This window comes from Aptenodytes patagonicus, chromosome 13 (assembly GCF_965638725.1).
Source record: "Aptenodytes patagonicus chromosome 13, bAptPat1.pri.cur, whole genome shotgun sequence".
NCBI classification, from domain to species: Eukaryota; Metazoa; Chordata; class Aves; order Sphenisciformes; family Spheniscidae; genus Aptenodytes; species Aptenodytes patagonicus.
In genome coordinates, this window is record NC_134961.1 from 9,880,734 (window position 1) to 9,902,617 (window position 21,884).

Here is a 21,884-nt window from a genome sequence, read left to right on the forward strand (position 1 = left end):
CAAAAAGTGCAGGAATAGTTCCTTCTTTCCCATCATCGCAAACAAGAAACTTGCGCAGATTTTCTTGTGCTTCTCTGGCTCCAAAGAAGAGATCTCTAAACATGGGTCTTGGTGTTTAGAAGAGGCTTCCATCAAAGTAATGAAAAGCATTTTTCACAGAGGTGAAGGTAATGAGCTGGTTCAGCACTAGCAAAAGTATCTTTGTAAGACATTGCTACTTTTATCTCCAAGGGCAGACTGTTAGGTTCATTTTTGGGGGTTTTTTAATGTAATTTTGACATGTAACTAGCAATGGCCTGTCCTCAAAGGACAGCCAGTAGAACATCACCTTCTCCAACACCATTTTCGCCACTGCTAAAGAAATTTGGGTGACTGGATCCCTTGGTCCTTCTTGCACAGGCATGGACTCTACTTGCTCATTTCTGTCCAAGAGCATGAGTAATTGCTTACTTGGAATTAGATAGGGCTTCTGCTCTTTGCCACACTTCACTCGTGAACATTAGCCAAGCAAATGTTGGTTCTTGGGTTCTATTATAAGATACAATCAAGAATTATACAGCAATCCCAGGAAGAGAACACTTGTCTGTCTTGCAGGTGTTTAGTCCTCAGTGCTTAAAAAGTGTTGGAAGAACCGAACATACAAGACCTAGAAATCGTTTGGATTTTGCAGTTGAAAGAGGTGCTTGAGTCATTCTTCCTCAGGGTCTTTTATTTGTAACATACCAAGCTCCTTCCCAGGATAAGTCTCCAAAGTTAATGTCCTGCCATCTTGTGTCATAATCAGGAGCTTTTCGTTTTCTTCTGAAGATGTGCTCCTTATGTTGGTATAGAGATGAACAAAACTGAAGGGAACAAGCTTGACTCTTCCTCTAGTTTTGTGTTTGTTTCCAATTTAGTTCATTTTTTAATCTGTTCCATGTTCTCTTGACTTGAAAAAGGAGTTTTCCCAGTGAATATTATGTCACTTTAGCTTCTAGCTGCTGTGCTGGGACATAGCCACCCAATAATTTCCTTAGGAATAATTGCTGGTGTCTTTTCAGATCATTTTTGTGAAAGGTGACAAACTGCTTGCCACAGTGAGATGTTAATAACACAGAGATGCCCTTTGTTTGAAAGCTGGTGCAAAAATTACCCCATGCAGTTGTTGGAAAGTCAGAGTTGTAATGGTAAGAAGTAAGGAACGGATCCGTTCATTTGCATATAATTCCAGGGCTTATGTGTCATCTTTTGTGTAAACCATACAATTTCTGGCGCAGTAGGGAATGTGCACTCATAATACAGAGGGACAGGAACATGGGCTCGCTCTCAGCATGGATCAGGGTTAAAGAGATGTCATCTACTAAAAAGGAGGGGGTAGAAGAGAAGAAAACATGGTCTGCAGGAACTACGTGGAGAGAAACAGACATGGGTATTTAATGAATTCAAGTTGTCAGACCAGCTCAGGGGAAACTATACATCCCATTGTCCCCTCTGAGTAGGCATCAGAAAAAGGGAAGAATCTGCCTCGTTCCAGGTGTGTTGAGCTGAACTTTCCCTGCATCTGCCCTGAATCACAACTGAGACCTATTGCATGTTTTTCTTCTTGCTCTTGTAGACAAAGGCTGCTCAGCTGTCCCTTTACCAGTCAGATACGCTAAACCGAGATGGACTTCTTTCTCTATGACACCGAAATGAAACTTTTAAAGACTCTTTAAACTGCAGCTGAGGGCTTTCTAGCGTGTTCCCAGTGTAGGTTTCCCAGCTTTTTCATAAAGAGATGATTTTTTTGGAAAATTAATGGCACAGGTATCTGTGGTGTCTTGTGATTTAGAGTCAGAGAGGTCCATAAATACTTGTTTTGCCTTTTTTTCCCTTCCTTCTCTCTCTAGGAAGCCAGAAAGTCTGTCTGAGTAGCCAGTCAGTCCCAATGATGAACTTAACAATTAGAGCCTTAGTGCCCATCTTCCAAAATTTCTAATAAAATTGCATGAATATTTAATACCCAATTATTAAATATTTAAAAATTTAAAACTGAACTGGTTTGGAAGTTAGCACGTGATGAATAATTCAGAATTGGGAAATGAGGCTCGGCGCTTGGGCTGAGACAGATGTTACCTTTCCCATCTCCCTGCCCAGAGATGAGTTTGGTGGTCCTGCCCGGCTTGGGACAGTTTGTGGGCATTGCTTGGAGACTTCAAGCCTTCCCCTCTTGCTCAAGGGCATTAGCACAGGGTTAAGGGAAATAACCCTCCCTATCCATAACAACACTTCAGACTCCTTCGATGGAAATATGAGCTCCAGAGGCTGGAATAATGTGATTGAAAGCCTGGTTATCCAGGAGATGGCTCTGTTTCCAAACATCTTTCATGCTCCAGGGAAAAAAGATTGCTTGTCTTTACATCTGTGTCACATTCCTGCAGTTTTGTTATTTGAAAGCCCCTTTTCGCCTCTTGCTGTTCTGCTGCTCCATGCTGAACCAGCGTTTCATTCAGCTCTAGCACGATCATCTTTAAAGGATTGTTTTCATAAAGTGGACACCAGAAAATTAAGTAGAACGTGAAAAATATGGCAATAAAAATAGGGCAGAACCTGCTATCCTGCAAGAGGAGGTCCAGGGCACTCAGAAGAGCGCACAGAGGAAATGTCTGGTGTGATTTTTTGAGCAGAGTAAGTGCCTTTGGGGCCTGCTGCAGGAGGACGAAGAGCAAAAAGAAGGGTCTGGGGAAGGTTTGACTAGTTGGCATCCAGAGTACTTTCAGGCCAAGAGCAATATGTTTGCAGTGCCAACACTGCAAAACACTATTAAGGGGATAAGCAGGGAGGGTGGGGGGGGGAAGGATTGAATAGAAGGAGTGAGTAGAGGCTTTTTAGAGCTTAGTTTCCTTTGGAACAAAAGCCCTAAAACAAACTCCACAATCTTCTCCCATTAAAAACACAAATAAGGTGGCATGCTGCAGAGACCTGCCTTTATCTGTTGTAGTGCAATTGTATTTTCATCCCTGCTGGCTGGCTAAAATGGTGTGCATTTTTCCTCGCCGTCCTCCGCGACCCTCCAGCCTGCCTGCGTGCTGCGCACAGTGGAAGCAGTTCCATTAGCCCAGGCCGTGCAAACAAATGAAATGGCAGGCTGACCTTTCAGCAAAGCCACCTTACCTAGGGAATGGGGGCACTGGGCTTTGTCTCAAAAAAGTGAGTTCTGGAGCCGGTAATGGTGTTACAATGTCTGTCAAGAAGAGAGGCAGTTCATGGGTAGGAAGGGATTTAGTCCAACACAGCGGCGTGTGCTTATTCACAACCGCCCTCCCAATGGTCACGGAGTCTGCAGGGTTTAGAGTTTGGTCTGTGCATCCCAAATAAGAACTAAAGGATGCCTCTATGGTGCCCTGTCCCATCTCAGACTCTGTCTTACACCACATAGTTATTTGATAAGCTAGTTTAGAAATGGTAGGAATCCCTTTAGGTGTTTATTAATTCTATATTTAGATCCATCTGCCTGCAAAGCTGCAGTATCTTTGTGTTGTGAGCGCAGACTTCACAGCGCAGGGGAGAGAGGGAGACCAGATACTGTAAGTAACATAATCTTGGACACTATCACCAAGTCCAAATAGCATTTCTGTGAGTCTCAGCATCAGAATTTGAGCATAGAAAGTGCCTGGAGTAAGAGCAAAACGCTGTGCTCCTGGGAAACCTTGAAATCATCTCTTGCCAGTGGTGAAAAGCTCCTCTTCACAGCCTTGGTGAATATCATTAGATAATAAACTTTAAAGCACTCTCTAATGCACGATTGTATATTGTCCACCCTGCATTGTAAATCACTATAACTCCTGCAAATAATCTTCACTTTGAGAAGGAACAAACAAATATTTCTGGAGCAGTTTTTCTGTGTTTGTTTTAATAGCAGATGTTGGATGCTGTTTCACAGGTTTAAATAGCATCCAGTGTTTTGGGGTGGTAGTAATAGTAGTGATGTGCCAGTGGAAACAAGGTAATGGGCAGAGTGCAGGGGAGGTGATCAGACAGGGGATAAATTCGCCTATTAGATGCTTCTGCAGACCACCCCATGTAATTAACAATGCGTGTTATATATGTTAATTATAGAGTCCCTAGGATTAATTCTTACATTAGACACTTGAGCAGTTTGAAAACCACTCTTTTTCTTGGAAAGAGCCTAGTGGAGAAGTGATTCTCCTTCCTCTGACAAGCAATAGAAGTTATGCCCCTGTTCTTGCTACCAGACTTCCCTAAACTACAACCCATGAAAAGTCCCAGTGACTTTTTTTTTTTAATAACTCCAAAATAGATTACCTGGAAAACAGGTAGACTGGAAGACTTAATGCCTGATCTTTGCTAGAAGCGGAAGATAACTACTTTCCTGGAAACTTAAGTGACACAGTATATTTGTATTTTTAAGGTGAGACTATTTTTTGCATCTGAAGTTAATGACTAGCTGCAGCTCCAGCTGACATCGCTTTGTTCTGGGAAGCACTGTTGGGCTATAATTGCCATATGGAAGGGAAATGTGGCTAGAAGACTTTAATCATCATTTGGGGGAGTGCAGGAAGATGTCTTCCAGGTTGGTTCACAATTTATGACCAGAGTGACAATCCTAACTTCCAAATGGTTTGTGCCATCTCATACTAATTGGTGAGGTCCACCTTGGGCAATAAATAGCTCTCCTGAGGTTAATTTATCCTGCGTCTGGGGTGAATGTTGCCATCCCCACTGAGTTCTGTATTGCTGCAAGCAGGCTGTTCGCATCATTTAAGCCAGTGATTTTAAAGCTACCTAGGGTCTCTTTACGCAACACTGCACTGCCTTCACTGAGAACAGCATGGGCACGCTGCAGGGGTGGCCGAGGAGCTGAGCTGGGCTTCCAAAAGCCCACTCGTTTCCTGCCTTCCCCCACTCTGAAACAGCTTTGCCAACAAGGAGAAAAAGGGCAGAGAAAGCTCCAAGCAGTGCCCGCGCTGGGATCCCCTGAGGGAGCCTTTGGCTCGGTGGTGGTTCATCTGCCGGGGCTGAATCCTGTACCTAGGCCAACTGCAAGTGTGCTTGTGAGTTTTGCAACCTTGCATTGTAATCTCAGCGTTATCAGGAGAAGAAAAGAACTCTTTACTTAATCCTAATCCATATTATATGTGTGTGTAGGTACTACAAGAGAAAGTTTATCTTTCTCTATAGCTTCCTCTCTCTAGTCCTCAATGTCCTGCTTCTTTCACCCTAGCCTTCTGATGCCTTCTGCCACTTTGTACAGGTTATCTGAGGATAAAGGTTAATTACAGACTTCTTTCCAAGAAACAATACCCTTGTAAAGATACTTGGGTTGTCTGAAACGGGGGCTTCAGACAAGCATCTTCAGTGAAGAGAAACATACGGGAGATTTTCTTAGTGGAGAGTTCTTGGGCAACGCAAGAGCTGTAGCTGGCCATGGCGGTGGAGACCTTTACTTGTAATGTGCTGCCTTTGAAAACTCTTCCCTGAGCTGCTGGAAGGGCAAGCTGGTGGCTGGAGGAGGGGGCTGGGAGGTGCACTGAACCATATGGCACATACACGGTTTAAAAATAAACCAGTGTTGACTGATCAAATAAATACTACTTAGGTTTAAAATTGAACAGCCAGTGCAGTCTGAATATAAAACTGTTTTTACCTTCAAGAAAAGTTATAAATCATGCTTGTAATGTCACAAATTGCAAGTTTCGCAAGGAGCCGTTTGAGTCTGCCAGACTGTAAGGTCGAGTAAGGGTGGTGTGGGGCTGCCACGCCAGTCGGGTTGCGTGGTCCATCTCCCCAACTCCCTCACTCACCCAGGGCGTAAAACACACCTATAAAGTCTAGCAAAGCAAATTTTATTTCTCAAAAGCAATGGTCATAAACTTGCTCACATCAGAAGATGCTCAGTTTTTCTTCTATTAGCCTTTATTTAAATCGATACAATTTATTTTTATGTTGTGTCCTTCACAGAATATCACAGAACTCTTTTCAGACACTGTTCCTCATAAACTAAAGCTGGAAGAGAAAACTTCAGCTGAGGGTTTGAACGGGGGAATGACTGGAAGGATTTCAGGTGCAGAAGGGCAGCCTTAGAGTTGCAGAGACTCGAGAGTCGGATGGGGAGGCTAGACCTGCAATAGAAGAGTGTAATTAAATCACAGTTTGGGGTACAGGAGGGTGTGATTGATGGGTGACATTGCATGGCAGGCACGGCATTATGGAAATGGAGAGAAGCAGCTTGTGCAGGTGGGAGAGAATAATTGTGGCCTTGCTTCTTGGTATTGAGAAAATAGCGTTTCCTCTTCCCATTATGGACCTTGTGAGAACAAGATGGTACTGGCATCCCTTCTGTAGGCTGGAAACAAAATCTAAGCAGTCTGTTGTTTAAATAGAGCAGGGTTGGTAAAAATACAGTATCCTCCATAGCAATGTTGGGCGGCATCTGTCTGAGGCATTCTGGCAGGGTCAGCAGGGACGGGAATTTATGTGTAAATACTTTATCCTGCGTGTGTTGGAGTGAGTGACCCCCAAACATGTTACTAAGGGAAAGTAACCTTTAATGGAGAGTTAGAAAGGACTTCAGGCCTTTCTGAGGGAGAGATATATTAGCTGGGATCGCAGCTGAATTAATGCAGCTACACGGCTTGTGGCATCTTTGAGGATGGGCAGAACAAATTCGTGTTTTCCTGGAAAAGACTAGTGACACATTTAATTTCATGCCACTTTTGGCATGCTGAGAGCCACATTGTTTCCTCCTCTTTCCCTGGGGAAAAGGTTAAGCGTGGATTTGGTTTTCTTTGGTGTAGAGACTGCTATTGCTATTGATTGACCTAGCTGAACTCAGAACAAGAGCCAAAGCTGAGGTATTTCCAGCAGCTGTGAACATTTTCAGATGTAAGGAGTGTAAAAGCAATGGAATAAAAAGCAGTGACATTTTCAATATGAGACCAAAAAAGCCCAACTCATACTTTATTTATTTATCCAAAATAGTTTGAATTATTCATTAAAGTTGATATAAGTGTGTGAAAATACAAGGTGTTTCAAGAAGCAGCATCATTAGGGGGAAGTTAATCATTTGGCAATATTAATTTTGTAACAGACTAGTGATTTTTTTCAGTGAGGATTTTTTTCCCCATCAGACTCTTCAGGATGGGCAACTTCTTGTGCATACTCTTGGCCTGAATACAAAGGAGATGGGGCAGTATGATTTCCAAATATTTTCCTTTTCTCCCTGTTCTCCTCCTTCGTTTTTTTTTCCAGGCAAAGTAAACAGCCAGTCATTATCCCTGACCAAGGCATAACCTGCCAAATCTCACACTTATTTTCTCAGTTCTTATTTGTTTCATTAATGCTTCGGTGAGGGATGCTTTGGTGTCCCTTCTCTGGGATGAAGGATGTTTGTGGTGTGACTTTCCTCATCCATGGTTTCTGCAGAGCACACCTGCAAATTCTCTCGCCTGTTTTGTGCAAGTGTGACAGAGTTGAACATAGGACCTCACACGAGAGCTCTAAATACATGGATTCTAGTTTTCAGACAATGTCTTTTAAAGATAAAATTAAACCTAATTCTCCAAATGTTGTGAAAGAACTTAAAGGATCAAGACATTCAATGCTCTGTAGGTGGTAGATAGAGCGCGTAGAAACAGTAATGCTGTCATCAGAAACCTGCTCTATTAATGCACCTCAACCCATCCTGAAAGGATCTCCCTCTGTTCAGTGACCTCTATGGCCGTGCCTTAAACATTGCTCTGAAATACACTGAATTGCACTCCGTGCAAATGATGACTTTTAAATCAATTTTTCCTGACTGTGCTAGAAATTTGGCGGGACTTAGCAGTATTAGGTGAGGCTTAAGAATTAGTGCCATCACATCTTTGAATTCAGATGCAGAGCAAACAATGAGCTGCCTCTTAGCTTAACATCTTCACTTGGTGGGGGAAATATTAGAAAGATTAATTACTATCCCCAGGACAGCGCATATGCTGCTTGTGCTGTTCTTTGGGTGCAGGGAATCTGCGGCGCCAGGGCCGTATGTGGGCAGAGCCATGGTGAAGAGAGGCTACATAGGTACCCAGTGCCTAAACATAGGCATCCTGTGCCATTTTAGACACCCCAAAGTGTCTGAGACGTTGGCCTGGGGCTGACTGGTATGATGCAGAACCTGAAGGAAATCTGTTTCCTGCAGAAGCATGGTGGGAAGCTGTGAAAGATACCCTAGGGTGTTTCAAATGGCTTCGTTTCAGCAGTGGGATCCCATCCTCCATTTCTCAAGTATCAGATTATCTTCCTACCAAGTTACTCTTCCATGAATCCTCCTCACAATGTGGCTTCTTGGCTGTGTCAGCAGAGCCCTCAAAGGAAAGCAGGTGAGTAGTCACAGTCCTAAGTGCTGTCCTGAGTTAATCTGGGAATAGTCCGTAGTTGAATTGTTTCCACGGGATAAATACTGCAGGAGGTAGGCATCAGCAGTTGCTATAGCTGAACTATTGAGGACTGCAATTTAATTGGGCATAAAGAGCAATCTCTGTTTTACAGTCAGGGTTCAACAGACCTTTCACTGAGGGCAGTTGCAAACTTAAGCATTTCTATCGTGTCCCTGTACCTGTTTGTGTTTTTTTCTGCCCCGTTCCCAAGCTGTGCCACTAAAGAAACACTGTTGGGGATTTGCTAATGGAGCCACAGAGGGGATGACAAGGCTTTGTCCTGTCCCTGGCTGGTGCTGGCACATTCGGCTGTGTCTACTTTAGCAGTTACCGAGTTGAGCACCTTGTGCCAGTGGCTGACACAAGGCATCTCTAACAAGGAGATGCCATTTTTTTCATGCAGATGAATTCTTTCAGCCAGGACAGCTGACGCGGTAATACACCAAAACTGCCGCAGGCACTGGAAAGAGGGCCAGGAGGAGCGGTGGGGAGGAGGCGAGGGCATGCTGTCGGGAGTGAAAGCTTGCTAGTCCTTCAGTTAAATTGAAAAGCTCAGGATTTCTTGCATAAAAGACTGACTGTAGTCAGAGTTTTTCCTTTTTCACCCTGAGGGTAGTGGAGGGAAAGCAGTTGCCATCACTTAGTTGCTATTCTAGATTCACACAGTTGTAGTCTAACTAGGCCAGCGCTGGTGGGTGGGTGATAAGGCTGCAACCCAACAGGTGTGAGGATGCTCCTGATGGCCATTAGCAGTACCAAGTCTGAGAGATGAAACAGTGGAAAAGGTGCTACCTCTTCATGAATAACGAAAGCTGTTCAAGGAGTTCATGAATTAGGGTGCCATCCACCTCCAAGTTTATAAAAGTCAGGAAAGGCAGCCTCCAAGATGCGGTAGGAAAAGGCAGATTTACTTTTGCAAGGCTAGGCTGCATTTATTAGGGGTGAAAAATATCGCTGTTGGACATGTGCGATATATTAAAGGCAGTGTTTTCTCTGACAGTGGCAAAATGTTATTTACCACTGCAGTGTGGTCACTGAATTTTTACTTTCATATACAGGATTTTGTCCTTAACAGTTGCAGAGCTGAATGAAGACTGTGAGAATATTGAGGTCAGAGCTGCCAGTTAACTTCCTGATTTCAGAGGCTGATTACTCAATTAATCAAAGACCAGACCCAGCTGAGATGATGGGGAAAAGGTTGTAACAATCCAAGGAAGGGTTGAGTTAATCACGCAGTAATGAGTTTGGTAGGAATGGGAAGGTGGGTGGTCAGGAAAGGCACAGCCTTTTCAAGCTTATGAGAAGGCGCAGTATGTAACCCACAACCCTTCGGTCTTGTAAGCTGGGTTTGGATACTCTATTTACTTTACATCCCCCAGCAATTGGGGAGTTCCCTGTATAGCAGTGTTTTAATGAACAAACTCGTATGTGATGTTCCCCAAGACTGGCTTGCTCCCCTTGATAAAGCAAGGTAGAGCTGGGGGGAGACCTGGAGTAAAGGAAATACTTTGCTTGTACATCATATCCAGAAGCCACTCAGGAATGTGGAGCTGAATTAACCGAAGGTAAGGAGTTGGCCAGCATTAACTCTCCCTGTGTGGATGCTCTCACTCAGAAGTAAAGGGACACGTAGTTCTCTTTAACCATTAAAGAGTTCCTGTCCTTGCCTGGGGATTAAGCTGAATTGGATTAAGGCCAAAGTACTTCTGAGCAGGGGCAGTCTCAGTGGCATTTAAGGCACTTTTAACACATTGAATTATCCTTTTGTCCCACCTGGAGCACCTAACTAAAGCAGTACAGAAGATAAGAGGAGACTCGCATTCTCCTGGTGCACTTGCGGCTGCTCAGAGATGAATCACAGGCAAGTCCATGGCCTTGCAGTTACCATCCTACATTCTTCCTGCACTACGCTTGGGAGGTCGATGGAAACACTTTTCGGCAAATACTAGAGCAAAAACTTTTCCAGCTCACTTGGGAAACAGTAATACTTTAGCATGGGCTGTATAAGCGCAGCCAAAAACCTTCCTTCATACTCAAGCAGTCATCTTGCTGAACTTTCTGCTATCCTAGTGCTGGACTCTGAACTAGCAAAAATAAAGACGTATGGCCTACATGTGATCAGAGACATAATTGCAGCACAGCACAAACAAAGCCTTAAACCTCAGAATGACAAAGAGGTATCCGAGTGAGGAAGTCTGTTTGTTTGCTGGTAGAAAGAGTCAGGTTTTTTTTCTAACTCTGGACTGCAGTGTTGATAAAACAGGCTGACTTGGGAGACATCTCTAGCGTATATTAAAGTAAAGCCAATCTCTGTAATTAACGGGGGGATAAATAGTGGTTTAATTACTCAGAAGGCACCTTGGGTGAAAGATTCATGGTAATTGTTTTGTATCCTCTTGAAGGATTCACAGTGCTCGTGGCTCCCTTTGTAGCAATAAAATACAGGGTGAGTGGCAGGCAGTCTCAGAGGGCCTCTCTTCTAAGGACTAGTCCAGTTAAGGTAGCAAATGCAAAGAGGCAGCGGTACTCTTCAGGCTTTTTATCACAATAAAAGCCCCTTCCCGAATCTTAAGGGATTCCTAAGCAGTGCGTCAATTTGAGATCAAAGCACTTACAGTCAAATCAAGAGTACATTGGAGGAGATTTCCCTTATAGGCAGCTTCCTCCTGATGCAACCATAGAGGCATATTTCTTACCATTTTTTCCACTTTCTTGCTTCCTGTAGAGTAACACCCTTCTCTTGGGTTCCATGTAGAAAATAAGATGTGTGTGTGAGGGGAAATGGACACTATAGCTTTGAATTTTGTAGCATGTTGTTAAAAGGCTGGCTGAGCAAAAGAAAAATCCATCTCGCCAAGACATGTCTGTTTTCCTTGTTCCCCAGTTTATTATCTTTTGGTCTGCTAGGGCCAGGAGGAGAGGAATCTAGCTTGCCTGTTTCTTTATTCTGCCTGCTTAATTCACTTTTTAAAAATTTAATTAACCTTTTCAATTCACTTAGTTTGGCTAGCACCGTAAATACGGCGCAAGGGCTCTGTGCTGATGATGTATAACAAAGTACCCATTTTCTTCCCCTACACAGAGCTGAAGAAGCAAGTGGAAAGTGCAGAACTAAAAAACCAGCGTCTGAAAGAAGTTTTCCAGACCAAGATCCAGGAGTTTCGCAAGGTGTGCTACACACTAACGGGGTACCAGATCGACATCACAACTGAGAACCAGTATCGACTCACCTCCATTTACGCTGAGCACCAAGGGGACTGCCTGCTTTTTAAGGTAGGTCTGCGCACCCCTCGCTGCACCTGCTTCTTTGCGTTCATGGTTTTCAGCATGCCAGAATGTATTTTCTCTTTCTCAGTGATTAGACTGGAAAATCACTGCTCCCCTGCTATGTGACAGGGTGTTCCTTATGAGGGAAGTAAAGATCCTTGCTTCTTTTAAAAAAATTACCTTGGAAGGTTTGGCATCTGGTCTCCCACTTATATATCAAAATCAGGAGTAAAGAGAAGAGACTATATATGCATAATACCTAAGGCATCTGGCCTTGCACTTCACCTTTTTATATTATCAGTTATATACGCCGCGGCAATAAAATCTTATGTAACCATCAAGGTTTCATCCTCACTTCACTGTGAGATGTATGTCCTTGCTGTCTTTGCTATCCTCTAGCTTGTCTGCATGTCATCATCTTGTCTTTATGTAAATTGGAATTCCTTTTGAGCAGCAACTCATTCCTGTGTGTGTGAAGTGCCATTTACGTGAACAGCACAGAGGAACAGCAATAACAGTCTGTCTTCTGCCAGTCTGATACCTTTATTGGTCTAGCTAGGTGGTCTGAGGTTGGGTTCTGGCTTGATAGGTGCTGTTTTTCTTCTGCGTTACCTTCTAGCTAGTACCGTTGGGTTGATACATTAGAGAGCTGAGGTGTGACATGAGAGCCATCAAGCTATTAAGTTACATCTTTATGTCAGTTCAGGTGTCAACAGCCCAGGTCTACAGGTCAGCGGGAGAACGTTCTACTTCTCAGTGACAAACACAACTGGCACTTAAAATCATACCTGCCTCCCACTGATCCCCCTGGGGTGAGTCTCATTTATGAGAAGGGTGAGGGTTTTGGAAGTGTTCAATACAGGAGGGGACTCTACAAGCAGGACCTGGAGAAGTTCTGTTTCTGCAGACCTACTGCTGTGTGCCACGTGTGGATTGCTGCGGTATTGTTTCTTTACATAACAGGACAAACATTTTCCTGTTCTGCAACTCTAGAGCCTCAGAAAAAAAAAAAAAACCAACCACCAAATAAAGCAAGTGAGGGTAAATATAAGACAGCACCTAGGATCCTTAGTAAAACTAGGAAAATATCGCCAAAACTGTTGCATTACTTATGACATTTCTGGACTGAGGCAGATGACAGCAAGAAAATGAAGTTCACTGTCAGGGGAGGAGGATGACTGTTGGTTTTAAGGTACTGTCATTGAATCCCAAAAACAGTTCACGCTGAGATGGTGCAATGCTGTTAGCTCTAAGACCTCCAGAGGTCTGTGCTCACACCTGTACTCTTAAATGTTTAGTGAATGAAACGTCAGCAGACTCCTGGAGACATCTGTTGGCTGCCATGCCCAGACAGTACAACTAGCAGTTCTTTCTGCATTGTAGGAGAGATGGAGTGTTTGGAGAAATTTAAGAAAACATGAGAAAATTGCGTACTGGCCACATGAACAAGAGCTGGCTGGCTTCGGTAGTTTGTCTTCAGTAGGATCAAATATTCCTTCATGTCATGGTAATAGAAATAATTTACATGCAGAAGAATGAATAATCAAGTAGGGATTCCTCTCCCTAAACACTCGTCTTGCTTTCTCTTCTTCACTCAAGTCTTTATTCCCAAGTAAGTCCAGAAGATGGAGGTAAGTGTCACCAGGTAGACCAGCAGCAGTTTCAAGATCTCGCATTTCCCAAAACCAAGGGTGGGTTGCTTATTGATTCATGGAATTCCTCAGCCTCTCTTACCTCACACATCTCTTTGGATAGAGAAGCAGATTTGCTAATTAGAGCCTGAACAACAAAATCTCAGACTCTTTCTCCCTGTTCAGTAAATCGCAGACAATTCCCACCGTCTGCAGCTTAGAATAGCAGTAGAATATAAACAACAAATTATTTCCTTGCTGAGTCCAGGCCGCTGGTTCTCATGTATGTATCAAGGCTTGAATCCTGACTACGGCTTCCAGCGAGGTTGTGTGTTTATGCTGTGGAATTTCTGAGCCATAGTAGACTGTGGGCGTTTGTGTTTCATTAACCCAAAGAGGTCACAAAGCAGGGAATGCTATTTGTATTTATTCCATTCAAGCAATTTATGGAACAGGGTCTATATAATTAAACCAGAGAAGTCCCCTGGCACTTTACAAGCTTCTGTAGCTTGCCTGTAAACTTAAGAGCATATTTCAGTAGCACTGCTGGTGGCATTTAATTTTCAGTGAGGCTTCAATAGCAGGGATGCGATAGGAGCTATTGTAATGTAACCTCTTCAAAGCTAAATGAAGATGAAAAGTGTGTTTGGTTTTCCCGACCAAGGTATGCTGTTACTGTAGTAGAGCTTATTATCTACATGCTGTATGTGTCTAGCCAATTCGCATTAATTGGAATTAGAGCTTCAATGAAAGGGTTAATCACAGTGCCATGCTGCGAATATAAATGACTATCTATAAATGAGCACTGAATTCCAGTGAAACCGTATCAGTATTTATTGGCGATCCCTATCGATGCAACAGATGAGCTCATCAACTTGAAGGATGTTCCAGTGATTTTTCAGACCCTCTGTGTGTGAGTGCGTAGGCAGCAAAGCGCATCTCACTTCACAGCTCGCTCTCGCTTGTTTGCTCTTTTTTATTCTTTTAATTAAATGCTGTGGAAAGCGGTGTTACAGATTCCTCACCAGGAGTTTAGTTGCTGATGATTTTTTTGTGGGATGTAATGCATTGCAGTTATTGGGGCACTTGGCAGTTTCATATTGTGTTACTGTTGCTGGTACATTGGGTGTGTTAGGCCATGGCACAGACTTGGCGTTCTGCATAATGCTTGGCTGCTGTGTCTAGGCCAGGCCAGCCCTGAGAGATCAAAGAACTACATTGAATCCCTTTGTAACAACCTATTAAATATGTCTGTTAAAACAAACAAATGTTGCTGGGGAGCCTCAAAATGAGCTTAGCCAACTTGGAATTAAGCAGTGGCAAACCAGGATGTCATTGCTTGGCCGTGCGTATATCACACTGTTTACCCTTGTCTCTGGGTGGATCCTGAATGAGGGTAAGGAAATGAGGTCTTTAGAAAGGCAATGGCAATTGTTTCAGACAAAGAAGGTCTTTTGGTAAACAGAAAGACTGGTCAAATTTGAAGAGGAGATGATTTGGAGACACTTGTACAAATGAACAAACAGTGTAGAGAAATTAAATCATGGGCTTTTTCTTTTTGTGTGCCTAAAGACGCAGTCTCAGCCAAAGCATTTGAAGCCAACCAATTTAAAATGAAAAGAGTGGAAATCCTTTTATTTTATAGACCGTATGGCTTCAAGGTGCTGCTGAGAGCAGGAGCTCAGTAGGTTTTCTAAAATGTTTGTGGTGGGTTGACCCTGGCTGGACGCCAGGTGCCCACCAAGCCGCTCTATCACTCCCCTTCCTCAGCTGGACAGGGGAGAGAAAATACAATGAAAGGCTCGTGGGTCAAGATAAGGACAGGGAGGTCACTCAGCAATTACCATCATGGGCAAAACGGACTCAACTTGGGGAAAATTAATTTAATTTATTACCAACCAAATCAGAGTAGGATAATGAGAAAATAAAAACTGAATCTTAAAAACACCATATCCCCACCCCTCCCTTCTTCCCAGGCTTAACTTCACTCCCAATTTTCTCTACCTCCTCCCGCCCAGCAGCGCAGGGGGACGGGGAATGGGGGTTGTGGTCAGCTCATCACACCTTGTCTCTGCTGCTCCTTCCTCTGCAGGGAGAGGACTCCTCACACTCTTCCCCTGCTTCAGTGTGGGGTCCCTCCCACAGGAGACAGTCCTCCACAAACTTCTCCAACATGTCCTTCCCACAGGCTGCAGTTCTTCACAAACTGCTCCAGCGTGGGTCCCTTCCACAGGCTGCAGTCCTTCAGGAGCAGACTGCTCCAGCGTCGGTCCCCTGTGGGGTCACAAGTCCTGCCAGCAAACCTGCTCCAGTGGGGGCTCCTCTCTCCACGGGTCCACAGGTCCTGCCAGGAGCCTGCTCCAGCACGGGCTTCCCACGGGGTCACAGCCTCCTTCGGGCATCCACCTGCTCCAGTGTGGGGTCCTCCACGGGCTGCAGGTGGATATCTGCTCCACCGTGGACCTCCATGGGCTGCAGGGGGACAGCCTGCCTCACCATGGTCTTCACCACGGGCTGCAGGGGAATCTCTGCTCCGGCGCCTGGAGCACCTCCTCCCCCTCCTTCTTCACTGACCTGGGTGTCTGCAGAGTTGTTTCCCTCACATACTCTCACTCCTCTCTCCAGCTGCAGTTGCACAGTTTTTTCCCCTCTTTCTTAAATATATTATCACAGGGGCACTACCACCGTCACTGATGGGCTCAGCCTTGGCCAGCAGTGAGTCCATCTTGGAGCTGGCTGGCATTGGCTCTGTCGGCCATAGGGGAAGCTTCCAGCAGCTCCTCACAGAAGCCACCCCTGTAGCCCCCCCATGACCAAAACCTTGCCATGCAGACCCATTACAATGTTAAGATATCTTTGTGGACACATAATAATACCTAGTTTACATTAAATATTTACATTTAACTTAAGTAGGGACATGCAGAGTGCTCTGCTTTGAGGTGTAAAGGCAACCTCTTACTACAGATGTTAGGAAGAAAATTCCCATGCACGCTGCTTATTTTCTGGGTAGGGTCTACATATGGTTTTGTTGCTGCTGCTGTACCTGGCAACATACAACTCCATCCTCTGGAAATACTTGGGAATGAAGACTTGAGTGAAGAAGAGAGAGCAAAAAGAGTGCTCAGAGAGAGGAATCTGTGCTTAATTATTCACTCTGCTTCAGGTAAACTGTTTCCACCGTCATGGCATGAATGTGGTGCTGGTCACTATTCTCGATAGGATCCTGGACTGAAAAGGCAATCGATCTGATCCTGTGTAACAGCTACATCAAATCCGGTGGTTTTTGAAATCTTTCTGGTTTCAGGTTCCTCTACTGTCTTAGAAAGGAGTGCTCAGATCTCTTAGTAATTCATGTATAAATTATTTGGGTCTAAGTTGGCTGGTAAGAAAGTTAAAACAAACAAACTCTTTCCACTATCACAGCAGTGTTATGTGTCTGAGCTCATAAGTACTCTTGGCCAGAAGGCTGCCTTCAGACAGATATTTTCTGTATCTTGGAGCCCAGTCCTGCAGATTACAGAATTCTGTCTGCTGCCAGGTCTCGCCCATGTTGTTATTTTCTGTCAAAATTATCAAATGGAAACCCAAACACCAGCAGTAGTTGATTGAAGACAATCCCCAAGATGGTAGGCTTGATGCCTTGAAAGAGAATACCCAAGATATCAGACAGCAAACAAAACCAGAAGCATCATGACACAGCTTGAGGATGTTGCCAGCTATGGGGCTGGTACTTCTTGCTGCAAAATAAAACCTTTATTGGTGTCCTGTTGGATTGGTAATATGGTAATAAAATCAACAGCTTTTCTGCAACCTGTTAAATTAACAGCCAGTGCGCACACACTGTCTTCGATGCACACCTCTTTAAGGAGTTACGTAAAGAGTTGGTTTGCAGATGTACAAGGGGAACTGTCACTGTCAAACTTCAAGGCAATCTGAAAAGTTAACACTTGCTTCTGATGTGGTTCACCATGGGCGCAGAGGCAGAACGTAGGGGGGTGAAAGGCATAAAGGCTTTGTATGGAAGAAGGGTGTGGTGGAAGGACAGATACCATCTTTAACTTCCCAGTTTTCCTTTGCTTGTGTCATCGCTTGTGTACCCTACCGTCCTGTTGCCTCTATATTGACAAGGTGTGTAAAATGCAATAGGGCAGCTATGCGGACAAGAAGTAATAGTTTAATTCTCTTTTCTTGAGGAGGGAAATGAGGCGGGATTGAATAAGAAAGACCTCGGAGGCTATTTTTCAAACACAAAGTGATGCTGACAAACTGCTGGCTGAAAGGGGGAGACAAAACTCATGTGGTTAAACGTGCAGAGAGAGTCCAGTCTGCTGAGATTCCAGCACAGCCTTAGCATCAGCTTGGCCAGGTTGCACCAGTGAACGATGTACATCTCAGAATGAGCAGGATGGTTTATACAGGCATTACTTCTACTTGCCTGAGTGCTCTTGTTTCGTCTTGAAGCTGACAGCACTGTTGGGAGCTCTGGATCCGAGTCCGCATGCTTGGCATACCTGCAGTTTCAGTTATTTCCTCCTTGAACCCAGCAGAGTATCTCTGAGAAGCATGTTCTAGCTGTTTGTTTCTTTTTGCATCTCTATCTTCTCCCCTCTCCTCCTCCTCACCCTTGATGAGTCTCGAGGAGAAAGAAATCACAATTTTGATGGAGTGCTATTCTTCCAGCAGCCGTCTCGCACTCTTGCACACACAATCAAAGATAACAATGGGGCTCATCGGTGGAGCGGGCCAGGCAGCAAGAGATTGATTAGAGATTGTAGGCCTCTGTTAACTCCTCATTCTTGTTAATTACAAGTTATTTTATTTTTATATTTTGTTTTCAATTTTCCCATGTGGTTGCTGGAGACTTGATTTCTGCTCAGCTCTGGGAGCGCCTGCCATCACTGTGCGAGCGTGATGCCTTCCTGCCAGATGATTGCGCTGGGATTCCTGGAAGGGACAGCAAGGACCCATCTTGGGTTGCACTAATCAGCAGCTCTAAAACAGGAGCTGTTGAGCAATCTATGGTGTTACAGCATCAAATCCTGTATTTAAACTTCCTACCCGTCATTTTCTTTCAGATATTGTAGCAGCCTGTTTCATGTTAGGACCTAACTTTAATTCTTGCTACTGTCTTCATCTTATTCTGCTCTTTCTCATGCTTTTTTTCCTCCCGACACAGTTTCTCTCTTACTTCATGTGCTTCCCTAAACAACTGCCTATCCCCTAGGGGAAGGGAAGGTTTTTTTCTTTTTTTTTCTTTTTTTTTTCTTTTTTTTTTTTTTTTCCCCAAATGAAATCAGTCACCTCGAGGATAGTGGAGAGATCTAACAGAAGGTTTTCTTTTTACTGCAGAATTTCTGAGCAAAAAAGATGCTGCTCCAAGACTTCAGGAGGCTGGGCTGAAGCCTCGTTCCAACTGAGCAAAGTTAATGCTCTTTCTCTGCCTCTGTTTCGCATCTGTACGAGGTGGATTATGTTCCTGCCAATGTCACTAGACTGTTGTGAGAATAAATACGCTGTGCTGATGGGGAACATAGAGCAGCTTTGGGCTAGGGCATACACTCCCCTGTTACCTGTCAGTCTGGCGCAACACCCATTTCCAGCATGTTGGCACCACTTGCTCCCCTTCCCTGCCATGCCTGCGAGTCTGCCAGGGTAGACCCAGCCATGCAGGTAATTAATGCTGATGATGTTGGAGAATTATTCCATGACTGAGTCTTTCCTGACTAGCAGGATGATGGTACGTGTGAGGCTCTTCCAGAGGTCAGAGGTTTGTCTTGCTGATGGGTGCATCCTCTCTGTTGGAGTGACTGATGTGTTATACTGTGAGGCAGATACATAACCTGTCACTTCAAAAAAGCAGGCCTGGTTTTGGGCAGGAAACATGAGGTTGGCTCACAGATGCCATGTGAGATTCAGGCTGTCCCTCTGCAATTCCTTGTTTGCTTTGTAATCATCAGCTGTTGGCCACCAAGTTGCTTTTGCAGTTTCCCTTCCCTTCGCTCCTTCATGCCCCAAGGGGCATGGCAGTGCAGGTGCTGTATCTCCAGGTTTCCCTCCCTGCAGCACCCTGCTTGTGGTGGCATGAACTCTGCCTCTCCGTCTGCACTTCCCCTCTCTCAGCAAAGGAGCAGGGCGCTGAAAAAAGGCAGCTTTTAAGTTATTCCCACAAATTCTGCACCTCACTTCGTATCACTGTCAGTACTGCTGATGGCCTCATCCAGGCAACAGGACATGGCAGACATTAGCCATCTCAGCTGAAGGACCTCAGCATCTGTTTCCACAGCTTCTGGTAGACTTGGCAGCGTTAGGTTTACGGTTGGACTCGATGATCGTAAAGGTCTTTTCCAACTTAAATGATTCTATGATTTTGCAATAACAATAAGTAACCAAATTACTGGAATACACCTTTTTTATAATAAGTTTGCAATTCACTTCCCTCCAAATCCCCTTTTCCTTCATTAAAATATCTCTTATTTAATGAAATGGGAGAGACAACCCATGCTTTCTAGGGAGAGTCACATGCACCAACATGGAGCACAGGTCACTGATGAGAATGTAATTAAACCAGAGTATCCAGCCTGGTGTAGCAACGTGTGCGGCCCTGGAGGGATGCGTGGTGTAGGACAACACAGGGGGCAGGTCATGCCCTAGCTCTGCCTGGGCCCCAAACCAGGCAGCCACTGACTCCGTCTTCGTGCCGCATGGCAGAGCCAGGCAGCCCTGCACACCACAGCACAACCCTGCGCCCCAAACAACACAAAAACTGCTGCTGTGTCAGTGTAAGTTAGCAGGAGGCAGAACAGATCCTGGCTGACTTGCCTGCTACAATAAAAACCTCTGCTTCCTTTTGCCCCCCCGCCACGTTTCCAGCACCCACGTGATTGCAGTTTGCTGAAGAAGAGTTGTTCTTGTCGCTGGCTGTGCCCGGTCTCCCCATGGGAAGTCTCAGGAGAGAAGGATGTCTGCATCTGCCCGCTGCTGTATTTGAACAGCTTACAAAGGACTGTGTGGACTGACAGGACTGTTTATGCACCGTGAGACGAAGACGATGTTGAATAATGGATAAAGCAGAGGGGACATAAGCAAAACCCCTCCCAGATTCTCGTTCCCATCTCTGTCGCTAAATCTCTGCGTGGCCTTGCTCTAGCTCACTCGACCTCCTGGTTTGCTCTAGGTCACTCGACCTCCTGGTTTTCTCTACCCCTCTCACTTGGGTGCAGGCTATTACCATTCATGGACTTCCATGGGGGTTTGAGAAGCTTTTCAAAGTGTTCTGTGGTGGGGAAGCTGCGTGTGAATGGGTTGGAGATGTAACCGGTGCAGCCGGCTTTTGTTATACGTGAATGGATGCAGCAAATTGTCCCTCAGACGCGTGGTACAGCTGGTGTGGGCCGGGGGGCATGGGGCAGCATGGCCGCTCCTTTCCTTTTCTGTAGGTATCTGCCACCTTCAACTGGCATTAAATCTCTTCAATTTATTTAATTTATTTATTTATTTGAGTCTCTGGTAGTTTCAGAAGATGTTCTACTTAGAGCCTGTGTGATCGGCACTCTTGAAGGAAAAGGCGATGCCTTCGAGTCCGGACAATGCGGGAGTACCAAGGCCTCACTGCAGCATACATGAAATTGGTGTTTTGCAGAGCAGCTTTTGATGCACGCTTGTTGCTTTCCCTGGCTGCTCTGTTGTGAATTTGCGGAACACGCAGAGCCGTGTCAGCAAACCACAACCCTGCTGGTTGCTTGCGTATGGTTATGTTCAAAGCTGCACATGAAAAGGAGGGGAAATTGCTGGAGGTTTTAATCCTTTTGCGGGGAAAAGTCTTGAGTTTCTGGGTACCCTGCATCTCTGCCATCTTCCCTGGCTGCTCCACAGTCTCAATTATTCATCTGTCCTTGGACATGAGGAGGAGGGGACGGGCCATCTTTCCTGCCTTGGGTCAGTTCTGGGCGTCCGGTTGGTGTTGGTCTGCTCCAAGGCTGGCATGTTCAGCCGCAGCAAGACTGTCGTGACATCATCTTCTATGCCATCCCTGTGTGACAAATGGTGTCTTCTAGCAATCCCTGTGGCTCTTTCCTCCACTTGCGATCCCGCATGGACATCCCTGAAGCCTGTTTTTAGCTGGCTGTGAGGAGTGGTTGGTGGTGCAGAGGGCATGCAGTCGGAGCATTGCCGAGGGACTTCAAGATGGCTTTTGTACTACTCCTTCATCTTTTCCCCTGTATGTTCCAGGAACAGGTTTGTGAGACGACCTCTAGGAAAAGCAGTTAGTTCCAGGAAACAACTCTGAGGTGAGATGCAGCTGGTAACATCCAGCAAAGCACCCACCAGCATATGAGTGCCCCAGGTCATAGCAGCACAGCTCAGCCTGCACAAAGCCACCAGCGAGAGTAAGTGGCAGCTGCTGCTTCTCTTCTTTTTCGAGTAAGCAGCATGCTGTTTAAATACAAATATAATTAGGACTTATCTCTTGCTTTGGGAGTTATAGTTACTACCCATGCTTGACTGGGGCAAAAGATTTTCTAATCACCAGGGAGGGAAGGGGATGTGTGTTTGTGTGCATAAAAATCTGTTCACAAATATGGAAACACAGCAA

At 44.9% G+C, this 21,884-nt stretch overlaps 1 protein-coding gene across 4 annotated transcripts in view; it reads left to right on the forward strand.

Annotated features, from left to right (window-relative positions):
* The window catches only part of MAD1L1 (mitotic arrest deficient 1 like 1), a 387,234-nt gene that overhangs the window by 279,247 nt on the left and 86,103 nt on the right, over positions 1–21,884 (forward strand). For all 4 annotated transcript variants that reach the window (XM_076350728.1, XM_076350729.1, XM_076350730.1 and 1 more), the window contains one exon: positions 11,476–11,666. In XM_076350728.1, the coding sequence (XP_076206843.1) occupies positions 11,476–11,666 (191 nt within the window). The remainder of the gene's footprint in view (positions 1–11,475; positions 11,667–21,884) is intronic.